Source organism: Aphelocoma coerulescens, chromosome 6 (assembly GCF_041296385.1).
Source record: "Aphelocoma coerulescens isolate FSJ_1873_10779 chromosome 6, UR_Acoe_1.0, whole genome shotgun sequence".
Taxonomy (NCBI): Eukaryota; Metazoa; Chordata; class Aves; order Passeriformes; family Corvidae; genus Aphelocoma; species Aphelocoma coerulescens.
This window is the reverse complement of record NC_091020.1, coordinates 22,605,274-22,620,551: the sequence shown is the minus strand read 5'-3', so window position 1 is coordinate 22,620,551 and position 15,278 is coordinate 22,605,274. Positions and strand designations below refer to the sequence as shown.

General features: G+C 63.8%; 1 protein-coding gene and 1 long non-coding RNA gene across 3 annotated transcripts; one reads left to right on the top strand and one right to left on the bottom strand.

Annotated features, from left to right (window-relative positions):
• Positions 1-443: 443 nt before the first annotated feature.
• Positions 444-5,423, bottom strand: LOC138112530 (uncharacterized). 2 transcript variants are annotated; one of them, XR_011151766.1, is made up of 4 exons: positions 5,289-5,423; positions 4,339-4,393; positions 3,103-3,247; positions 444-2,957 (listed from the first exon to the last, which is right to left on the bottom strand). It is a non-coding gene; the product is annotated as an uncharacterized lncRNA (long non-coding RNA). The 2 variants fall into 2 exon arrangements; XR_011151767.1 differs by having other exon boundaries at positions 444-2,331.
• Positions 5,424-5,612: 189 nt separating this feature from the next.
• NKX2-3 (NK2 homeobox 3) lies at positions 5,613-7,658 on the top strand. Its single transcript, XM_069020433.1, has 2 exons — positions 5,613-6,120; positions 6,796-7,658. Exons 1-2 carry the CDS (start codon positions 5,778-5,780, stop codon positions 7,434-7,436), a joined length of 984 nt encoding a protein of 327 aa, XP_068876534.1. The 5' UTR covers positions 5,613-5,777; the 3' UTR covers positions 7,437-7,658.
• Positions 7,659-15,278: the final 7,620 nt, after the last annotated feature.

Genomic DNA, 15,278 nt, shown 5'->3' with positions numbered 1-15,278 from the left:
AGAGTAACTTATCAGCTCTGTTTCCAAGATGAGACATCTGTCACCACATTGCACAGAGCCAGCCCAGCCACTTGCTCCTCACCAGCATGCCTGTACAGAAGCACGAGGGCTTCCCTCTCCCCAAAGGAAGCCATAGAAATAGCCACCGTATAATTTGCAGAATTTCTTCTAGAAAAGGCTTTGCTTGGGCTAAAGAAAGCATTGCACCCAGAATGCTTCAGGGGACAGTGCTGGACAGGAGCAGGAGCCAGCATGCAGCTGCATTCCCAGGCCCCTGTGTTTGCCAGCGAGCCGGCCCCAGCGGCAGCGCAGGGAGGTCCCCAGCCCGGAGGAACACCAAGTGCTGCGGACAGCAAGGAACCACTCCGCCAGCACACATGCAGCAAAGCCCGACGTGGTTAATCCCTCCAGTTTATTATGTAATAAAACGCTTTCCAGACCTGTTAAAATTTAATTGGTTTAATCTTAATTGTTCCATTTTCTATGGCACATGCAAACACAGAGCCGAACCCTGCCACTCTCGTGTGAACTGTCCCGCGGGCTGTGGTGGGAGCAGGATGAAACCCGCTGACCTCAGCGGGATTACATGCATGAATCAGAGCAGCAGGCCTGGGCTCGGAGCTGAAATCCAGCACTGGGCAGGTCGCCAGCACAAGGCCCAGGGTCCACTTAGGCTCCACTTAAGCCCTATGGGATGCAAGTGGTACGCAGGCCTGTGGATGCGAGTGGTGAGCAAGCCTCATGCTGGGCCTCTGCTGAAGGATGAATTTCAGCTTCTTAACCTCATGGATGCAAACATACAGCAATGGCTTCTGAGACACGGAGCAAAGGTACTCCCAGAAAGGCTGTGGGGTGTGCTCCACCAACGGGGTGATGTACGTGTGCCTGCAGCAGTGTCCTCCTTCTGCTGGACAGGGGACCCTCTCATTGCATGGTCAGTAACTGTGATTTATGACAGCTTCTACTCCAGAGGAAGAGGTGCTTTGCTACCCTCTGCACGTCCACAGTCATGGGGCTGTGTTGTGCAGCAGGGTGGCTTTGTGAAGCCTGGATATCCTTTGTGCACAAGAGATGCCAAATAAAAGCAAGCAGGAGGGGGTCCTTGGCACTGGCATTTCTTATCCTGCATTGCCTTAGATGAAGGATGACCTTTACCTGTTCCTGCAAGTTGGCTCTCACCAAGCTCAACATGTCAGCCCCAGTTTCAGAGGCCCATCAGGCACTGAAATCAAGGACAACCTCCCCTTTGGGGTCCAAGACTATTGAGTTCCCCTTGCTGCAATGGGCAGCTCCCTTGCACTCGCTGCTCCTATCCCTCAAAGTGCTGAACACTGAATGTTTCACACAGCTACTGGTATCCCTCAAACCAACCTCCCACCTTGAAAACATATGTGTAGAATGCTAGAGTCTGGTTCTGACCTTAAGAAAACAGTTATTTTTCACTGAGGCTTTGTTTCAGGACATATTTCCAAGCCATACATTCCTGCAAGAACTGTGAAACAAAAGTAAATCAGCCAATGTCAATGGAGCAAAAAAATACTGAAGAAAAGCAGATATTTGCAGTGATGTATTTCTCAAGAAAATGGGCATTATTTGGGTGGTTCTTGGTCAAACCAAGCCAGCTGGTTCTGAGATTCGGAGAGGTGCAGGCAGGTGTCAAGTGGCAGACCCGAGTGAACAGGATGGTCTAGGCACTGCCCAGGCACAGCTGGGACACAGCAATAGGAGATGTAGACAGCCTATTGCTGGGTGAGCATGCAGCATCCCATGCCCGGACCTGGCTCCACTGCCTGCAGAAGCCCTCTGCTCTCCTGAGGAATACTGATAACGTTTCTTTTCAGAGCTGTGAAGAGCCTTTCCCGTGCAAGCGACAGGGCAGGGATAAACGCCATCCTTTCCCCCGGGAGCCGTGACCAGGCGGGCGCACTCAGGGAGTGAGTCCGGGCTGGGAGCTGCCGGCGGAGCCACTCCGTGTCCGCTCCTGGCGCAGCCCCTCGGGGCGCGCCCGCTGTGCACCGTGAGGGGCGCCGAGGCTGTGTGCGAGGAGAGCCGGACCCGGGAGAGGGCGGAGCGCCGTGCCGTGCCGTGCCGTGCCGTGCCGTGCCGGACGGCGGGGTCCGCTGCTGGCAGGTGACCGAGCCGTGCGGGGCCGGTGCGGGCTGCACGGGGCGCGGCCCCACCGGCGGCCCCGGCAGCGGGTCGCTGCTCCGGGACCCGCCGCCTCTCCGCGTCGCGTCGCCGGCCCCGCCGTGCGGGGGCGTCCCCGGCGCGCTGCGGTTCTCACATAAATCAGGACCGAGCTCCTGGGAAAGGGCCATCCTTCACCGGGCGCTGCTGACAGAGAACGAGAACCAGACGGGCCCTGAGATAAACCACGGCGCGCAGCGTTTACACAAGGGCAGGCTCTGTGTAAATAGAGCCGGGTGCGGGGGGCAGCTCCCGGCGGCGCGGGTCCGCTCCGGCTGCGGGCCTCCTGGGGCGGCGGGCAGGTGGGTGCCGCCCGGCCAGCGCCTCCCGCCGCCGTGCCGCGTTGGCTCCCCGAGCACGGGGGTTGGAGACAGGGCCGGATTAGCGTGTTTGTTTGTTTACGGCCATTAGCGCGGGGCCGGCTCCAGCACTCCGCACCCGCTAGACTAATGGAGCAATTAGCAGCCCTGGGGCCGATAGCATCGCCCCGAGCGAGGCCCCCGGCCGCGGCCGCTGCTACCGGGCTGCCTGCGGCCGGGGCCCTCGGGCGGGAGCGCGCTGCTCGCTCGCTCGCCCGCCGCGGTGTGCTCGGCCGCAGCAGGGCTGCTGCTCACTCCCGAGCCCGGGGGGGGGAAGCTCTTGGCTGTCTTGGCTCTGCTGCAGCATCCGCACGGCGAGCTCCATCCATTACAATAATCCCCTGTCTAAACAGAGCGCAGGAGCGGCCGGGACAACAAGGCCCTGCTGTAAACAGAGCTCAGGGGACGCCGCTAATGATATAAATAAAATAACCATTAATAGCCCGGTGACCCCAGCCCAGCCGGCTCGGGAAAGCCCTGCAGCCGCATCCCGGGGCTGACACCCGCCGGCAGGTACCAGGGCTGCCCCGCTCCTTCCTCCCCCTGGTTTCTGTACCTCTGCACCTCTCGCCTCGGTCCGGTAGTGCTCCTCGGCGCCAGCCATCTCGGTACAGGCACGGTCGGGCCCGACCATCTCCTCACTTCCTCGGTTTTTCCAGCCGGGAACTCATCGCCGATCCGCCTCCACCAAAGAGGGGATGCTGGCATGGGGGGAAAGCGCGGGCTCAGTTGCCCCAGCGGGAGACTGGTGGAGGATGAGGCCGCCCCGAAAAGGCCCGGCTTGCTCCCTCCGTCGGGCGTGGGCTCCCCGAGCAGTCCGTGTGGCCGGCAGCAGCACAAATGAGTGGGTCCCAGCGGGAGAACCACTCGCACCATTGGGGAGACATCCCGAAGCGTTGTTTATGGCCGACCCGGGCTCCCAGAGCCCACAGGCCGCGCCTGGCAGTCGGCCCGTCCGGGATCCCTCTGCGGGCGGGAGCGCGATGGCGCCAAACGAGCCAGACCCTGCCGGGGCCGGGCCCTGGCCCTCGGCACGGCGGCTGCTGCTCCGCAGACGGGCGGGCAGGCGGACATCGGCTGTAGCCCGGCAGTTCTTATGGCCGCCACCACCGAGGGCACCGGCCCTTGACGCTGTTCTCCCCGCCGCGAAGCCCGGCCGCAGTGGGGCTCCCGGGGAGCGCGGCGCTGTGCAGAGCCCGGCCGCTCGCCACGCTGCCACCGGGCCCCGCGTCTGCACCTCCCCGAGCCCGGGGCCCCGAGGCGGGCGGGACCGGTCCGGGACGGTGGCGGATGTGTAACACCGATAAGGAGCTAATTGTTACTAATTCTTTTCGGGGCCGAGGCAGCGCCGGGTTTCCCTGCGCACCGGCGGCATGGGGAAGAGTCGGGCCCCGGTCAGGCCTGCTTACTGCGGGCGCTTTTCCCCGTACACCGTCCGGACCGCAGGAAGGCGTCTCGCATGGGGAGCGGGCGGGGAGCGGAGAGAAGAGATCGAATCGTTGAATTTATATGGTGAGGGGTTTGAAGCTGCGTGGTGGCAGCGGTCCGGTGCGCCGGGGGAACGGGAACCGGCCTTGCCGCGGCACCGGTAGCACATGAGCTGCGGCGAAGTGCTCGGGACTCCGGCTCCTGTCCCGGGCTGCGCCACCAGTAAATACATCTCGGGGGCGTGCAGAAAGACGAAGGTACGAGGGCACGGATAGAGCCGCTAAACGGCGGAGCCACCGGACGTTAACAACACGAGAGAAACTCCCGGGAAGGCCCCGCGAAGCCCCGGCGCCGGGACACTCACCTGCCCGGCGTACTCGCCCGGCTCCGGTGGCCTCCCCTCGTCGCCGATCCAAGCCCTGCGGGGCAGCACGATTTTAATCACAACGAAATATCTCACCAAGGACCCCTTGCGCCTCCCTCGGTGCGGCCGCTCCCCGCGCCGCGGCAGCTCGGAGCCCCTGCAAAAGTCCGGGGGCCGTGGGGAGCGCCGAGGGGCCGCGGCACCCCCGCATCACCGGGGGACTCGGCCGTTACCCGGCGAAGCCCTGTGGCCGGGGCACCAGCAGTGTGGAAGAGCTCGGCAGGCTCATTCGATGCGTCACCCGCCGGCACGGAGGCGAGGTGGCTCCGCGGAGCCGCTGGCCGCCCGTTACCGGCGGGAGAAACGAAAGAAAACGAAACGAAACGAAAGAAAACGAAAAACAACGAAAGGAAACACCGACGGCCGCGGTATAGCGCTCTCCACCCAGGCCCGCGTTACCGCGGTCCCGGCCTGCCCGCCCGGCCCGGCCCGGTCCGCCGCGACTGGGCCTGGCGGTCGCGGGCTGCGGGGCCCGATCCGGCGGCGGCGGCGAAGCGCGCTTTTCCCTGTGCGAACGCGTGTCGCACCGGCTGCGGCGAGCTGGGCCGGTCTGCAGATTGGCCGGTCGCGGGGTTATTTGCGGGGGCATCGGCGGGAGGGACCGGGGGTGCAGGGGGATGCAGAGTGGGTCGGCTACGTGTACGTCGCATGGCTACGGTCCGTCCGGGACGGCGGGGTCGCCGTCGGCTCCGGGAGGGGTGCGGGGTGGCGGAGGCGAACCTCCCCCTCCGCTACGCGTCCTGGGCCGCGGGAGGCACTTGCGGGGCCGTGCTGGTGGGGCGGGGAGGCCGGGCCGGCGGAGCCGCACATGTCGGCCCTTGCCGGGGTCGAACCGAACTGTGTGCGGGCAGGGGCCAGCGGGGCGCGGCGGGGAGGGGGTCCCTACCTACCTACACGTGCTTAGCACTGGGGGGCGCGGCGGCGGCTGCCGCGGCTCTCTGCGGGGACCCCGACCCCGGCGCACCGTCCCCGCGCCCGCCGGGCGGGTGCCGGGCCGGCGGGGCGCTCTACGGGGAAGCAGCCTCCCCGAGTGCAGCCTTAATACATTGCTATTTCTGGCCGGGCGGCCGGAGCCGGGCAGGGGGCCGGCTCTGCCTCCCCCTCCCTCCAATGGCGAGGCCGCCCCCGGCCCCTCCTCGCCGTGACGTGCCGGCCCGGGGCAGAGGAGGCTCCTGAGCCTTTGGCTGTCCCTGCAGAAGCTGTAACAAAACGCAGACCCCCAGCGCTGAGCTAATGGAGGCAACTTAGACAGAAGCAGGCGCGGCCCCTCGTCTCTCGGCGCTGCCTGCTCCCCCCGACCCGGGCGCGGTGCTCCCCGCCGAGCAGCCGCCCGAGCGCCGCCGGGCCCGCGGGACTGCCTGGCCGCTTGCGCTGCCCCGATGATGTTACCGAGCCCCGTCACCTCCACACCCTTCTCTGTCAAAGACATCCTCAACCTGGAGCAGCAGCAGGACCCACACTATGGGGCCCAGCTCCCGCACCACCTGGAGCACCACTTCCACCCCGCTGCCTGCCTGCTGGCGGCCGCCGACGGCGCCCGCTTCTCCGACGGCGAGGAGGAAGAGGAGGAGGAAAAGCTCTCCTACCTGAGCCCCATGGCAGCGCCCGGCAGCCAGGCGGACGCGCGGATCTCCGCCGACAACTACGTTCACGCCGTACTGCGTGGCTCCTGCGAGGCCCCCGGCCCGGGAGAAGAGCTGGACCCGGCAGTCCGAGACCCAAGTGAGTATCGGCTCCGCCGCGCTTCCCCGCACTGCACCGGCCCGCCGGGACGGGCCACGCGCTAGCTGCCCGTGGTGCGTTCCCAGCCCTCGGGCATCGCCCCGCGAAGCCCTGGTCCTGGAGCTGCAACCCGCTCCACGTCCCTTGATCATGTCGAGCCGGGACGGGCACGTCGCGGGGCTGCCACCGCCCTCCTCCGCGCCTCGCTCGCCTCCTCCCTGGGGAGTGCCTCCGCATGGCCCTAGCCCGGAGGTGCCGGATCAGGCCCGCGCTCCGTAATTTCGGTAGCGGAGAGGGAGGAACGGGTCGGGTTAGGCCCAGTCCGCACCCGCTGCGGCGGGGCCCGGCGGCGGAACAGGTGCCCGGCGCTGTGCGCGACGCGGTCCGGAGCTCTCCACGCGGTGCCGCAGCGGTAACGCCGCAGCCGGCCTGGAGGTGCGGGGACGTTCCTGGCCCCGCCGCCGGAATCGGGCCCTGGCAAACACAGGCAGTGCCGGAGACGTCCGGTCCCAGGGCTGCCTTCCCCGCCCGCACCGCGGTGCCCCGACGGGCGCGTAGAGGCGCGGGGTCGGCCAGGGCGCGGCGCGGAGCTCTCGTCCGCCGATGGGGCCCGTCGGGAGCAGCGAGCGCCCGGCGTTGGCGAGGCGCACCCGTGACCTGTGCTCCCCCGTACAGAGAGCTGCGTCCTGAATAAGCCGCTGGACGCAACGGAGAAGGCGGAGGAGGCGGAGAGGCCGAAGCAGCGGAGCCGGAGGAAGCCGCGCGTACTCTTCTCCCAGGCGCAGGTCTTCGAGCTGGAGCGTCGGTTCAAGCAGCAGCGTTACCTGTCGGCGCCCGAGCGGGAGCACCTGGCTAGCAGCCTCAAGCTCACCTCCACGCAGGTGAAGATCTGGTTCCAGAACCGGCGCTACAAGTGCAAGCGGCAGCGGCAGGACAAGTCGCTGGAGCTGGGCGGCCCGGCGGCCCCGCCGCCGCCGCGCAGAGTGGCCGTGCCCGTGCTGGTCCGTGACGGCAAGCCGTGCCTCGGCGGGTCGCAGGGCTACAGCTCGGCGTACAACGGGCCCTACTCCTACAACGGCTTCCCCGCCTACGGCTACGGCAACGCTGCCTCCTACAACCCCGGCTACGGCTGCACCTACCCGGCGGGCACCGGCGGCGCGTCCATGCAAGCCGCCTGCAGCCCGGCGGCGGCCGCCAGCCCCTTCGTGAACGTGAGCGGCCTGGGCGGCTTCAGCGGCGGCAGCCAGCCGCTGCACCAGGCGGCGGCGGGGCCTTCTTGCGGCCAGGGCGCACTGCAGGGCATCCGGGCCTGGTAGCCCGCACGCACTGAGGGTCAGGAGCGGACCGACAGGACGGCCCGGCGGCTCCGCGGCCCCGTTATCACCCGCACCGCAGCCCGGCCGCGCGCCACGCGCCCTGGACCGGAGGCGGAGGCGGCGGCGGGACGGCGCGGCGGGACCCCGGCGCTCCCGCGAGCATCGGTGCGGGGCCGGCGACGGACGGAGCGGAGCGGCGCGGCAGGACGGGGCCGCGCGAGCCCGCAGCGAAGCGCCGCCGCCCCGCGGAGCCGCCGCGACGGCCGGGCGGGCCGGGCGGGCCGGAGCCGATCGCGCCGCGCCAGCGGAGCAGCTTTGCTTGTAAAAAGCCGACGGCGGGGCCCGCTAGTGCCGCGGCCCCTCTCTCTCTATTCTGTATCGGTCACTGCCAGCGCCAGCTCGCCCAGTCAGTCAATAAACCAGGTGCAATATTCGCCGCCCGATCCTCCTTCGTCCACCGGCCGGTGCCCGGAGGAGAGGCCGGGGCCCGTGCCCGGCGGCGGGGCGGTCGCCGCGTCGTGCCCGCGGGGCAGGGCGGCCCGGCCGGCTTGTGAGCGTGCCAAGGGCGCTGAATGGGGCCGCGTAGCTCAGAGCCGGGCCCATTGTGGCCGCCGGGCCAGCGCTGAAAGGAGCCGCCGAGGAAGGTAGCGGGAATAGGCGCTTATTGGATTCGGGAACAAAAGGTGTGGCAGGGAGGCGAGGGACAAAGGGGCCCCGGCGCCGAGATTGACGGGCCGCTTTGCCCCCCACTGAGGCCCAGGCCCGGCGCTTTATGCGCGGGGGCTGCAGAAACGTGCTGGGTTTTGTTCCCCATTCTGGGAGCGCAGGGGAAGAGGAGGGGGGTCCGCGGGCCGCTGATTAGGGCCGGCCGGGCCGGGCAGCCTGAATGCCGGGGCATTATTGCTACATGTTCAGCCATTTCGCTCGATTGCAGGGGGAGGGGGCCGCCGAGGCCCCCGAGCCCCACGGGACCGGCCGCGGGGTCGCCTGCCGCCCGTCCCGTCCCGGGCCGCCTCGTCCCGCTGTCGCCACCGAGGCGCTCTCAGGGCGGTGGCGGCCCCGCTTCCGCGGCCGTGCCTCTGCCGTGCGGGTGCTGCCGAGCCCCGCCGCGGGGCCGGAGCCGCGCCGGGGAGGGCCGGACACCCGCAGAGCCCCGTCTGGGGCACCCCGGGCGGCAGCGGGGACCAAAGGCGTTGGGAGCTCTCCCGTGCCGTCCCGCACATCTGTCCGGCCGCGACGCTGGAGCTCCGAAGGTATTTCCAGCGGAGCCTTCTTGGAGCCGGCGCGAAGGACGCAGACCAGGGGCTTGATATGCCACCTCTCTGACGCAGCGCTGCCCACCCTGTCCTTCCCCTGACCTCCCAATGTGTGTTGTGTGACAGTCCCTCTGTCCCGAGCAGAGGACCAGGCTCTGCCCTCGCAGAAGCAGCAGGTAACAACGACCGCTGACGCTACTGACCCCGGGTTTTAGGCTGCACATTCCCAGCGCTCAAGCTGAACGTGCACCTTCGGGGTTTGCTGTTTGAAAGGAATGGGATAAATTCTTTCCACTGCAGGGACAGAGAGGACAAACCGCAGGCCCTCCGGCTCCCAACCTGGCTCGGCACGGCACCCCGCTGTCCCGCGAGCCACCCCGGGGCTGGCAGGCTTCACGGGGCCGGCGCTGGGAGAGGATGCGGCACGCCCAGCTGATTGTTTGCTGGATGGCAGTAAGGTGTCGCAGGAGAGGAAGCCCAGGCCCTGCTCTTGGCTTTCGGAGATGAGTGGTTAAGGCCCTGTGGTCTCGTGGGTAGAAACAGGATAGCCAAGAACAAAGGTAATGCGCTTTCTTTCTTCACAGCAGCAGTCAGGCTGGGGAGATTTGTCTCTGCCATAGGAAAGAGTTGCATTTTCCTCCGTGTTCTGCCAGACTGCTGTCTGCAAAGATAGGGGACTCGTGTGAGTTCATGCTTCAGTGTGCAAGCCAGAGGAACCGTAACCACAATAGCAGCTCCTCCAAAATCAGGGTGTGTGAGAGGAGTTCCCACCTTAACACATCTCCTCAAAGTACATAGCAGTTGATGAGAAATCCACTGCATCTCAGCAGCACCCAGAGCCTCTGGATGAGACCAGAGCCCCAGCATGGGACATGCTGCCCGGGTCTGTAGTCAGTCTCTAGAGCATGGACAGGTCTGTAAAGCGAAAGGACACACAGGGAGCCCACAGCTGAATTGCAAGAAGTGATGCTGGGCAGGACCAGCATGATCCAGCACCAACAGTACCCAGCCATAGTTGTGAGGTCAGTATTGAGCTCTCCCCACTTGCCCCTGGTGACAACCCTGACCCCTCTTTCCCTGCACGGAGCTGGAACGGCGCCCAGCCGGGGGATTCCAAGAGGCCTGACTGCAGGCTGATGTTGCATGGTGCTGGAAGTTTCTGGATGTCCACCATAATAAACCCCATTGCTGGGACAGATCCCAGCTGTCCCACCCGCTCAGATTGGCGGAAGGGTAAGGGGTTAGTGGGAGGGATCCCTCTGCAGAGCCTCGCCCAAAGCTCCTGATCGGGAGGACAAAACAGCACAAAGAGCCGGCGGTACTGGAGGGCCCGGAGCAGGGTGGCGGAAGTGGAGCACTCCAAAGAGGAGGAATAGCCGGCAGAGGCCAGTGGGAGGGAGATGGTGGGAGATTGCAGATTGGACCAGCTGCCCACGGAGGAGAGACACAATGGAGGGAAGTTGCCGCGTGGCTGTGCTGGAGGCAGCACCCACCCATGATGCACCCTGTCCCCCACACCCCAGGGAGAAGTGGGATGCCTCCAGCAGGGTGAGAGGCACAGGGAAATCTCTGGTGGAAATTCCTTCGGCATGGTCCCGCTGTGGTGGTGCCATGGCCGGAGGGACATCAGGGAGGGAGGGATGGGGATGGCCATAACCAAGGAGCAGGGGGCGTGTGTTTCTTCCTGGTTGATTGGGGGATTTACTGCTGTTTGGGAATCAAGCTGGGAAGGTGCTGATTGATTTCAAACAGGAATTCTCTAAGTGCACTGATTTAAAGGGAAGGAGGGACTTTTGGGGCAGCTAGGTTTTAACTCCCAGGCCTCAGACCCACTCTGTATGCAGGCTCCAGTTGTGTTTTTTGCTCAAGTTTCCTATACAAGGAGGAGCCCATGAGCAGAACTTGTCTCTGTCCAGTGGCTCCTAGGGAGGCTCCACCCAAAGCCCAGTTCTTGGTGGTTTTCTGTGGCCTTTCCATCATGCTCAGGATTACACAGAAGCTGTGCTGTTCCTTCTTCAGCACCACAGTTATGCTCTGGTTTCCTCTCCTTCCTGACATCTTTTTCCCTTCCTCTCTCCCTCCCTACTGCTGAGGTCATCCCTCTCTTATCCTTCATTCTTCTGTCTCCACCACCCACTTGCTGCCATCAGGAGCTCCCCTGGATGCAGAGGGAGATGCCTGCTCCCAGTGAGGCTGGTCAGGCTGCCCGTGGATCTGGGCAGGAATCCCTGGGTTCTGGTCCCATCTACTTCAACCTGATCATAGCCACCTCCTGCTGCCTGGGTTGGGAGCCTGGGGAGCCAGCTGGTTGCTAGTGGGGTGCCCAGCTCTTGCTCCTCCATGTGGAGTGGCAGCTCCTGCTCTGCAGAGCTTCCCACTGCAGCCACCCCAGCCTTTGAGCTGGGAGTTGCCAAGGCTGCTTGGGCACTGGGGCTCTGTGGAGCATCAGGTGTTGGAGATGCTGGAAGCTCCTCCTGTCAATGGCAATATGGGGTTGTCACACAAGAACTCTCCAGTGCCAAGAAAGCCGTTGCCAGCCATGGATCAGGTAATGAAAATATTGGTACTTGTGCTATGGAGCCTCCAGTGAGCCTTTCTCCCACTACTTGGCTGCCAGCACAAGGGGCAGGGACCTGTCTCCCTCCCTCGGATGAATCACTGCATCACAAGATGACTACACCTGACTGAGCAGGGTGATGGGACTTGCATGTTTTAGCTGTTCCTTCTTCCCGCAACAGTGCTGCCACTAGGGATCCAGGTGACCCACGAGGGATTCTCTCTGATTCAACCAAGGATCCAGGTGACCCATCCACAGAGGGGGACTGAATCTTCGTCCCCTCCAGGGCAGAGTGCTGCTGAAGGTCAAAGCTGCCCCTGCATCCTGCCAGAGCCCTTCCTGGCTGCATCATGCCACCGTCTCCCACCTAGGCAATAAAACCCACAGACACTTCCCCGGGGACGACGCTTGTCCGCGCCCGGGGTTGCTGCGGGCGGGCAGTGCCGGGGCCAGCGGGATCCCGGGATACTGCCTGGGATCCTCAGGTCCCCCGGGCTGCCAGCAGGGACAGGGACACTTACTCCCGGGGCCTGTCCCCAAGCGAGATACGCCACCGCCATCTATCGGCCAGTGCCCGGGGACAGGGAGTGACAGACACCGTCTGTCCCCGCCGTCCCGCGCCGAGGAGGTTCTGCAGCTGGTGTTGGCTCGCTTTGGGGGTGCCCGAGTCCCCCTGCAAGGCTTGGAGGGCTGCGGAGCATCGGGGCAGGGTGTGGTGTCCCCGCTAGGAAGGTCAGCGAGACAGACTGGACATCGGGAGCCTGGGCGGGTTGCGTGGGCTCTGGGCAGGCGGGTGTCTCCCCCCGGCAGAGCCCTGCGGGAGCTGGGGGACTCCCGACCCACGCGGGAGCATTGCTGCACCGGGCAGCATCGCTGCGGGCTGTGCACGCAGCAAAGGCACGCACCCACCCGTGCCCCGCTGCCACGGGAGAGCTGGGGACGAGGCCAGTGTCCCTTCCCAGCCTCTAGCCACCGTGCTGGACCCTTGCTAGCGAGCGATGCTTTGCTGCGTTCTTTTAGCTGAGCACGAGCACCCGGCGTGTCTCTCTCTGTGAGAGACCCAGCAGGTTTTAACTCTGATTTTTTTTTTTTTTTTTTTTTTTTTGCCCCGGAATGATGCGTTTCACCTAGTTCCAGGAGCTCCCCTAAAACTCCTTATGCCCTGACACTGCCTGCGGCTTCCAGCTAACGTGTTTCCTCCGTGCAAGTTCTTGCTCAAGGACGTAGGACGGCTGCTGGTGTCCAGCGCCTGGTGCCTGCCACAGCTGCGTCCTCACCAGAGGGAGTTGCGTCCCACATTGAGGCACAGCCCAGTATTGGCCCAATTCCCTACCTTTTTTATAGCCCTTGGCAATAAGCCAGCTGATGTACTGCTCAGGTCTAACGGGCGCCCAAAGGTGCTTGGATTTACATTTCTCTTGGCACCACCTAGCCGTGCCAGGCATGGTCTGTGCCTGCCAGGAGTCCTCCATGTCAGTCCCAAAGCCATATTGCCCCGGGGGCATTGCAGGCTTTCTCTGGGGCTGCCAGTGCAGTATCTGCAGGCATGCTGGGCCAGGGAGATTAGGGCTGAAGCCTCTACCAACCTCCTGGAACAGCCATCGCTTCAGCTGCTTTTGAGGATGATCCCAGAACAAGCTCTAGTGTCACAGCGTGCCTGAGCTGCCCTAATGGAGGACGCTTGCAAGAGTGACCCCTGCTGCCATCCCATGCCACTCCCATCCAGCCCAAGAGCAGCTCCTTCCCCACCCTGCCGCCTCCCCAGTGCAACAGGCCACCTGCCCACACCCAGCTCCAGCCAGGGTGCCACTTTGCAGTCCCGTGGCGGGGGAATTTGACACATAAGCCTGCACTAGGTATGGGTATTATCAGTATCTCCCCATCAGAGCAGACATGCCAAGAGCTGTTCCAGCCCAGAGGATTGCTTCTTCTAGTGGTTCTCTATAGACAAGACAGCAGGTTTTCAGCCTCAGCTTTACCTTTCAGGGTACGTTCCCTGCCTAGAAAGGGAAATAGTGTTTCAGGCTATTCCCTGCAGTGCCATGCTTGCACAGAGGCACGCAGGCTGGGACCAGCCTAGCCCAGAGCTGTCACTCAGTTTAACCCGGGCAGCAAAGTGGGTCAGAAGGGGTTTCCAGGCCCACCAGAGGCAATGTCTGCTCTGTGTCCAGGAGCCCCGGCGCTTGCGTTTGGCACTGCTGTGAGGCCGGGAGGTCATGAGAACTTGTACAACTTTATTGGGGCCTGACAGAGCCCTGAGGAATCCCAGAGCCAGGGTGGGTTGGGGCAGGAGGGAGGCTGGGAGCCCACCTCTCTGCTCCCCATGGGCTCCAGCCACCACCTCCCACCGAGCAGGGCTGTCAGGCACCCACTGCAGAGGGGCTGTGGGGCAGGAAACCTCAGGGCAGCCCAGGGTACTGGCAGAGACAGCACAGGGATGTGGTTTCCAGGGCAGTGCTCTTGCTCCTCTGCCTGCCCCTGAGCTGGGCTGGCAAAAGCCTCTGAGCACTGGGACCCCAGTGCCCTCTGTGGGGTCATGAAGGCAGGAGCAGCCCAGGAGCCTACCAGCCCCAGCTGAAGGTACAGGACAGACACTGGAGAGATCTCCCCTTCTTTGTCTGAGTAAGATGAACCCTCGGCCCCCAGCTTCCCTCACCCCAGCTCTGCCCTTAACCTGCAGGAGTGCAGTCATCTCCAGTTACCCCAGGAAGGCAGCTGGGGGCTCCTGGGCTGCTCCTGGCATGGCAACCTCAGGCTGCCTGAAATAGTTTGGGCTTGTGCCATAGCACAGCTGTGGCAGCCCCAGACCTGTTACCTGGAGCAGGGCCAGACCAGTGGTGCTTCCCAGCTCTGCCTGCTCAGGGGCTGTGGGGCTCCCCCAACCCAGGACAGGGCTCAAAGGGCAGTTGGACACAAGAAAGTAAGCAGCAAATCCCTGCCTGTGCTGGATGTGGCTGGAGATCCTGCAGGAAAGTGAAAGGAAAAGGGATTGTCTCCAAAACTCTGCTGGGCTGAGCATTGCTTCCTTGCTGGAAAGCCAAAAATAGTCTCTTTACTCAGAAGAGGCAGTAGGAGGAGAGATCTCACTCGAAGCACAGCCAAATACCTAGGAGGCCAGAGGACAGACCCAGAGCAGTGTGGCTACACTGAGAGGCATTATCAGACCTTGGAAAGGCAGCAGCCATAGCTGAACCAGCCAATAACTCCATTGCCCCTGGGCATCTCATCGTGCCAAAGGTGCCAGAGGAACCAGTCTGGCTGGCAAGGCCACGCTGGCACGCTGCCACGGCCAGCCCTTAGTTTGTGACAGGCATTCAGCTCAGAGATGGCAGCAGGACATTTTTCCTGTCCATCGTGGCCTGGCCCAAGGCATATATGGGAATCCCCATGGCACCTCTACTTGTCCCTGCAGTGCCAAACCCATCACAGGCAGTGCCATTCCCTGCAGAGCTGCTGCTGCCTGCACTGGGCAACACCCAGCTGCTGCTGGGTAAGCTGGCAGAGCCACCAGAAAGGCTGTGCCCTTGCTAGGGGAACACTTTCAGCCAGTTGCTCACACAGCAGCATTTCTGGGCTGTGCTGACTTTTCATTTCCCTGTTCCTGGGGGTCTCACTCCCTCCCTCAGCACTTCTGTGGGTAGTTATTCCTGGAAAACACCCTGGAGACACTTTCGATCATGCCATCACCCACTGACATTTATAGAGCTTCTTCCAGCAGCTGATGGATTTAACAGTGTGAATCTGCCCCCAGCCCTTGTCCGTTTATCCCTTTCCCTCCACAGGGTTTGTCCCCATTGCCCCAGTGCACGGTGAGGGCTAAAGGCAAAGCTGCAGCTCTGCTGCCAACAGCTTTCAGCTCCTGGGCAGAGAGATCTGTCCTGGCAGAGCCCAGTTGTACCCATCTTCTGTAAACTCCTGTCTAATGCCCTGCCCTCCAACCTAATCCTGCCCTGGTGTCTCCCAGCCATCTCTGCTTCTCTCTCGGGTGGAGGAGCTGCAGGGCTGCCAAATCTTGCAATACTCAGACTA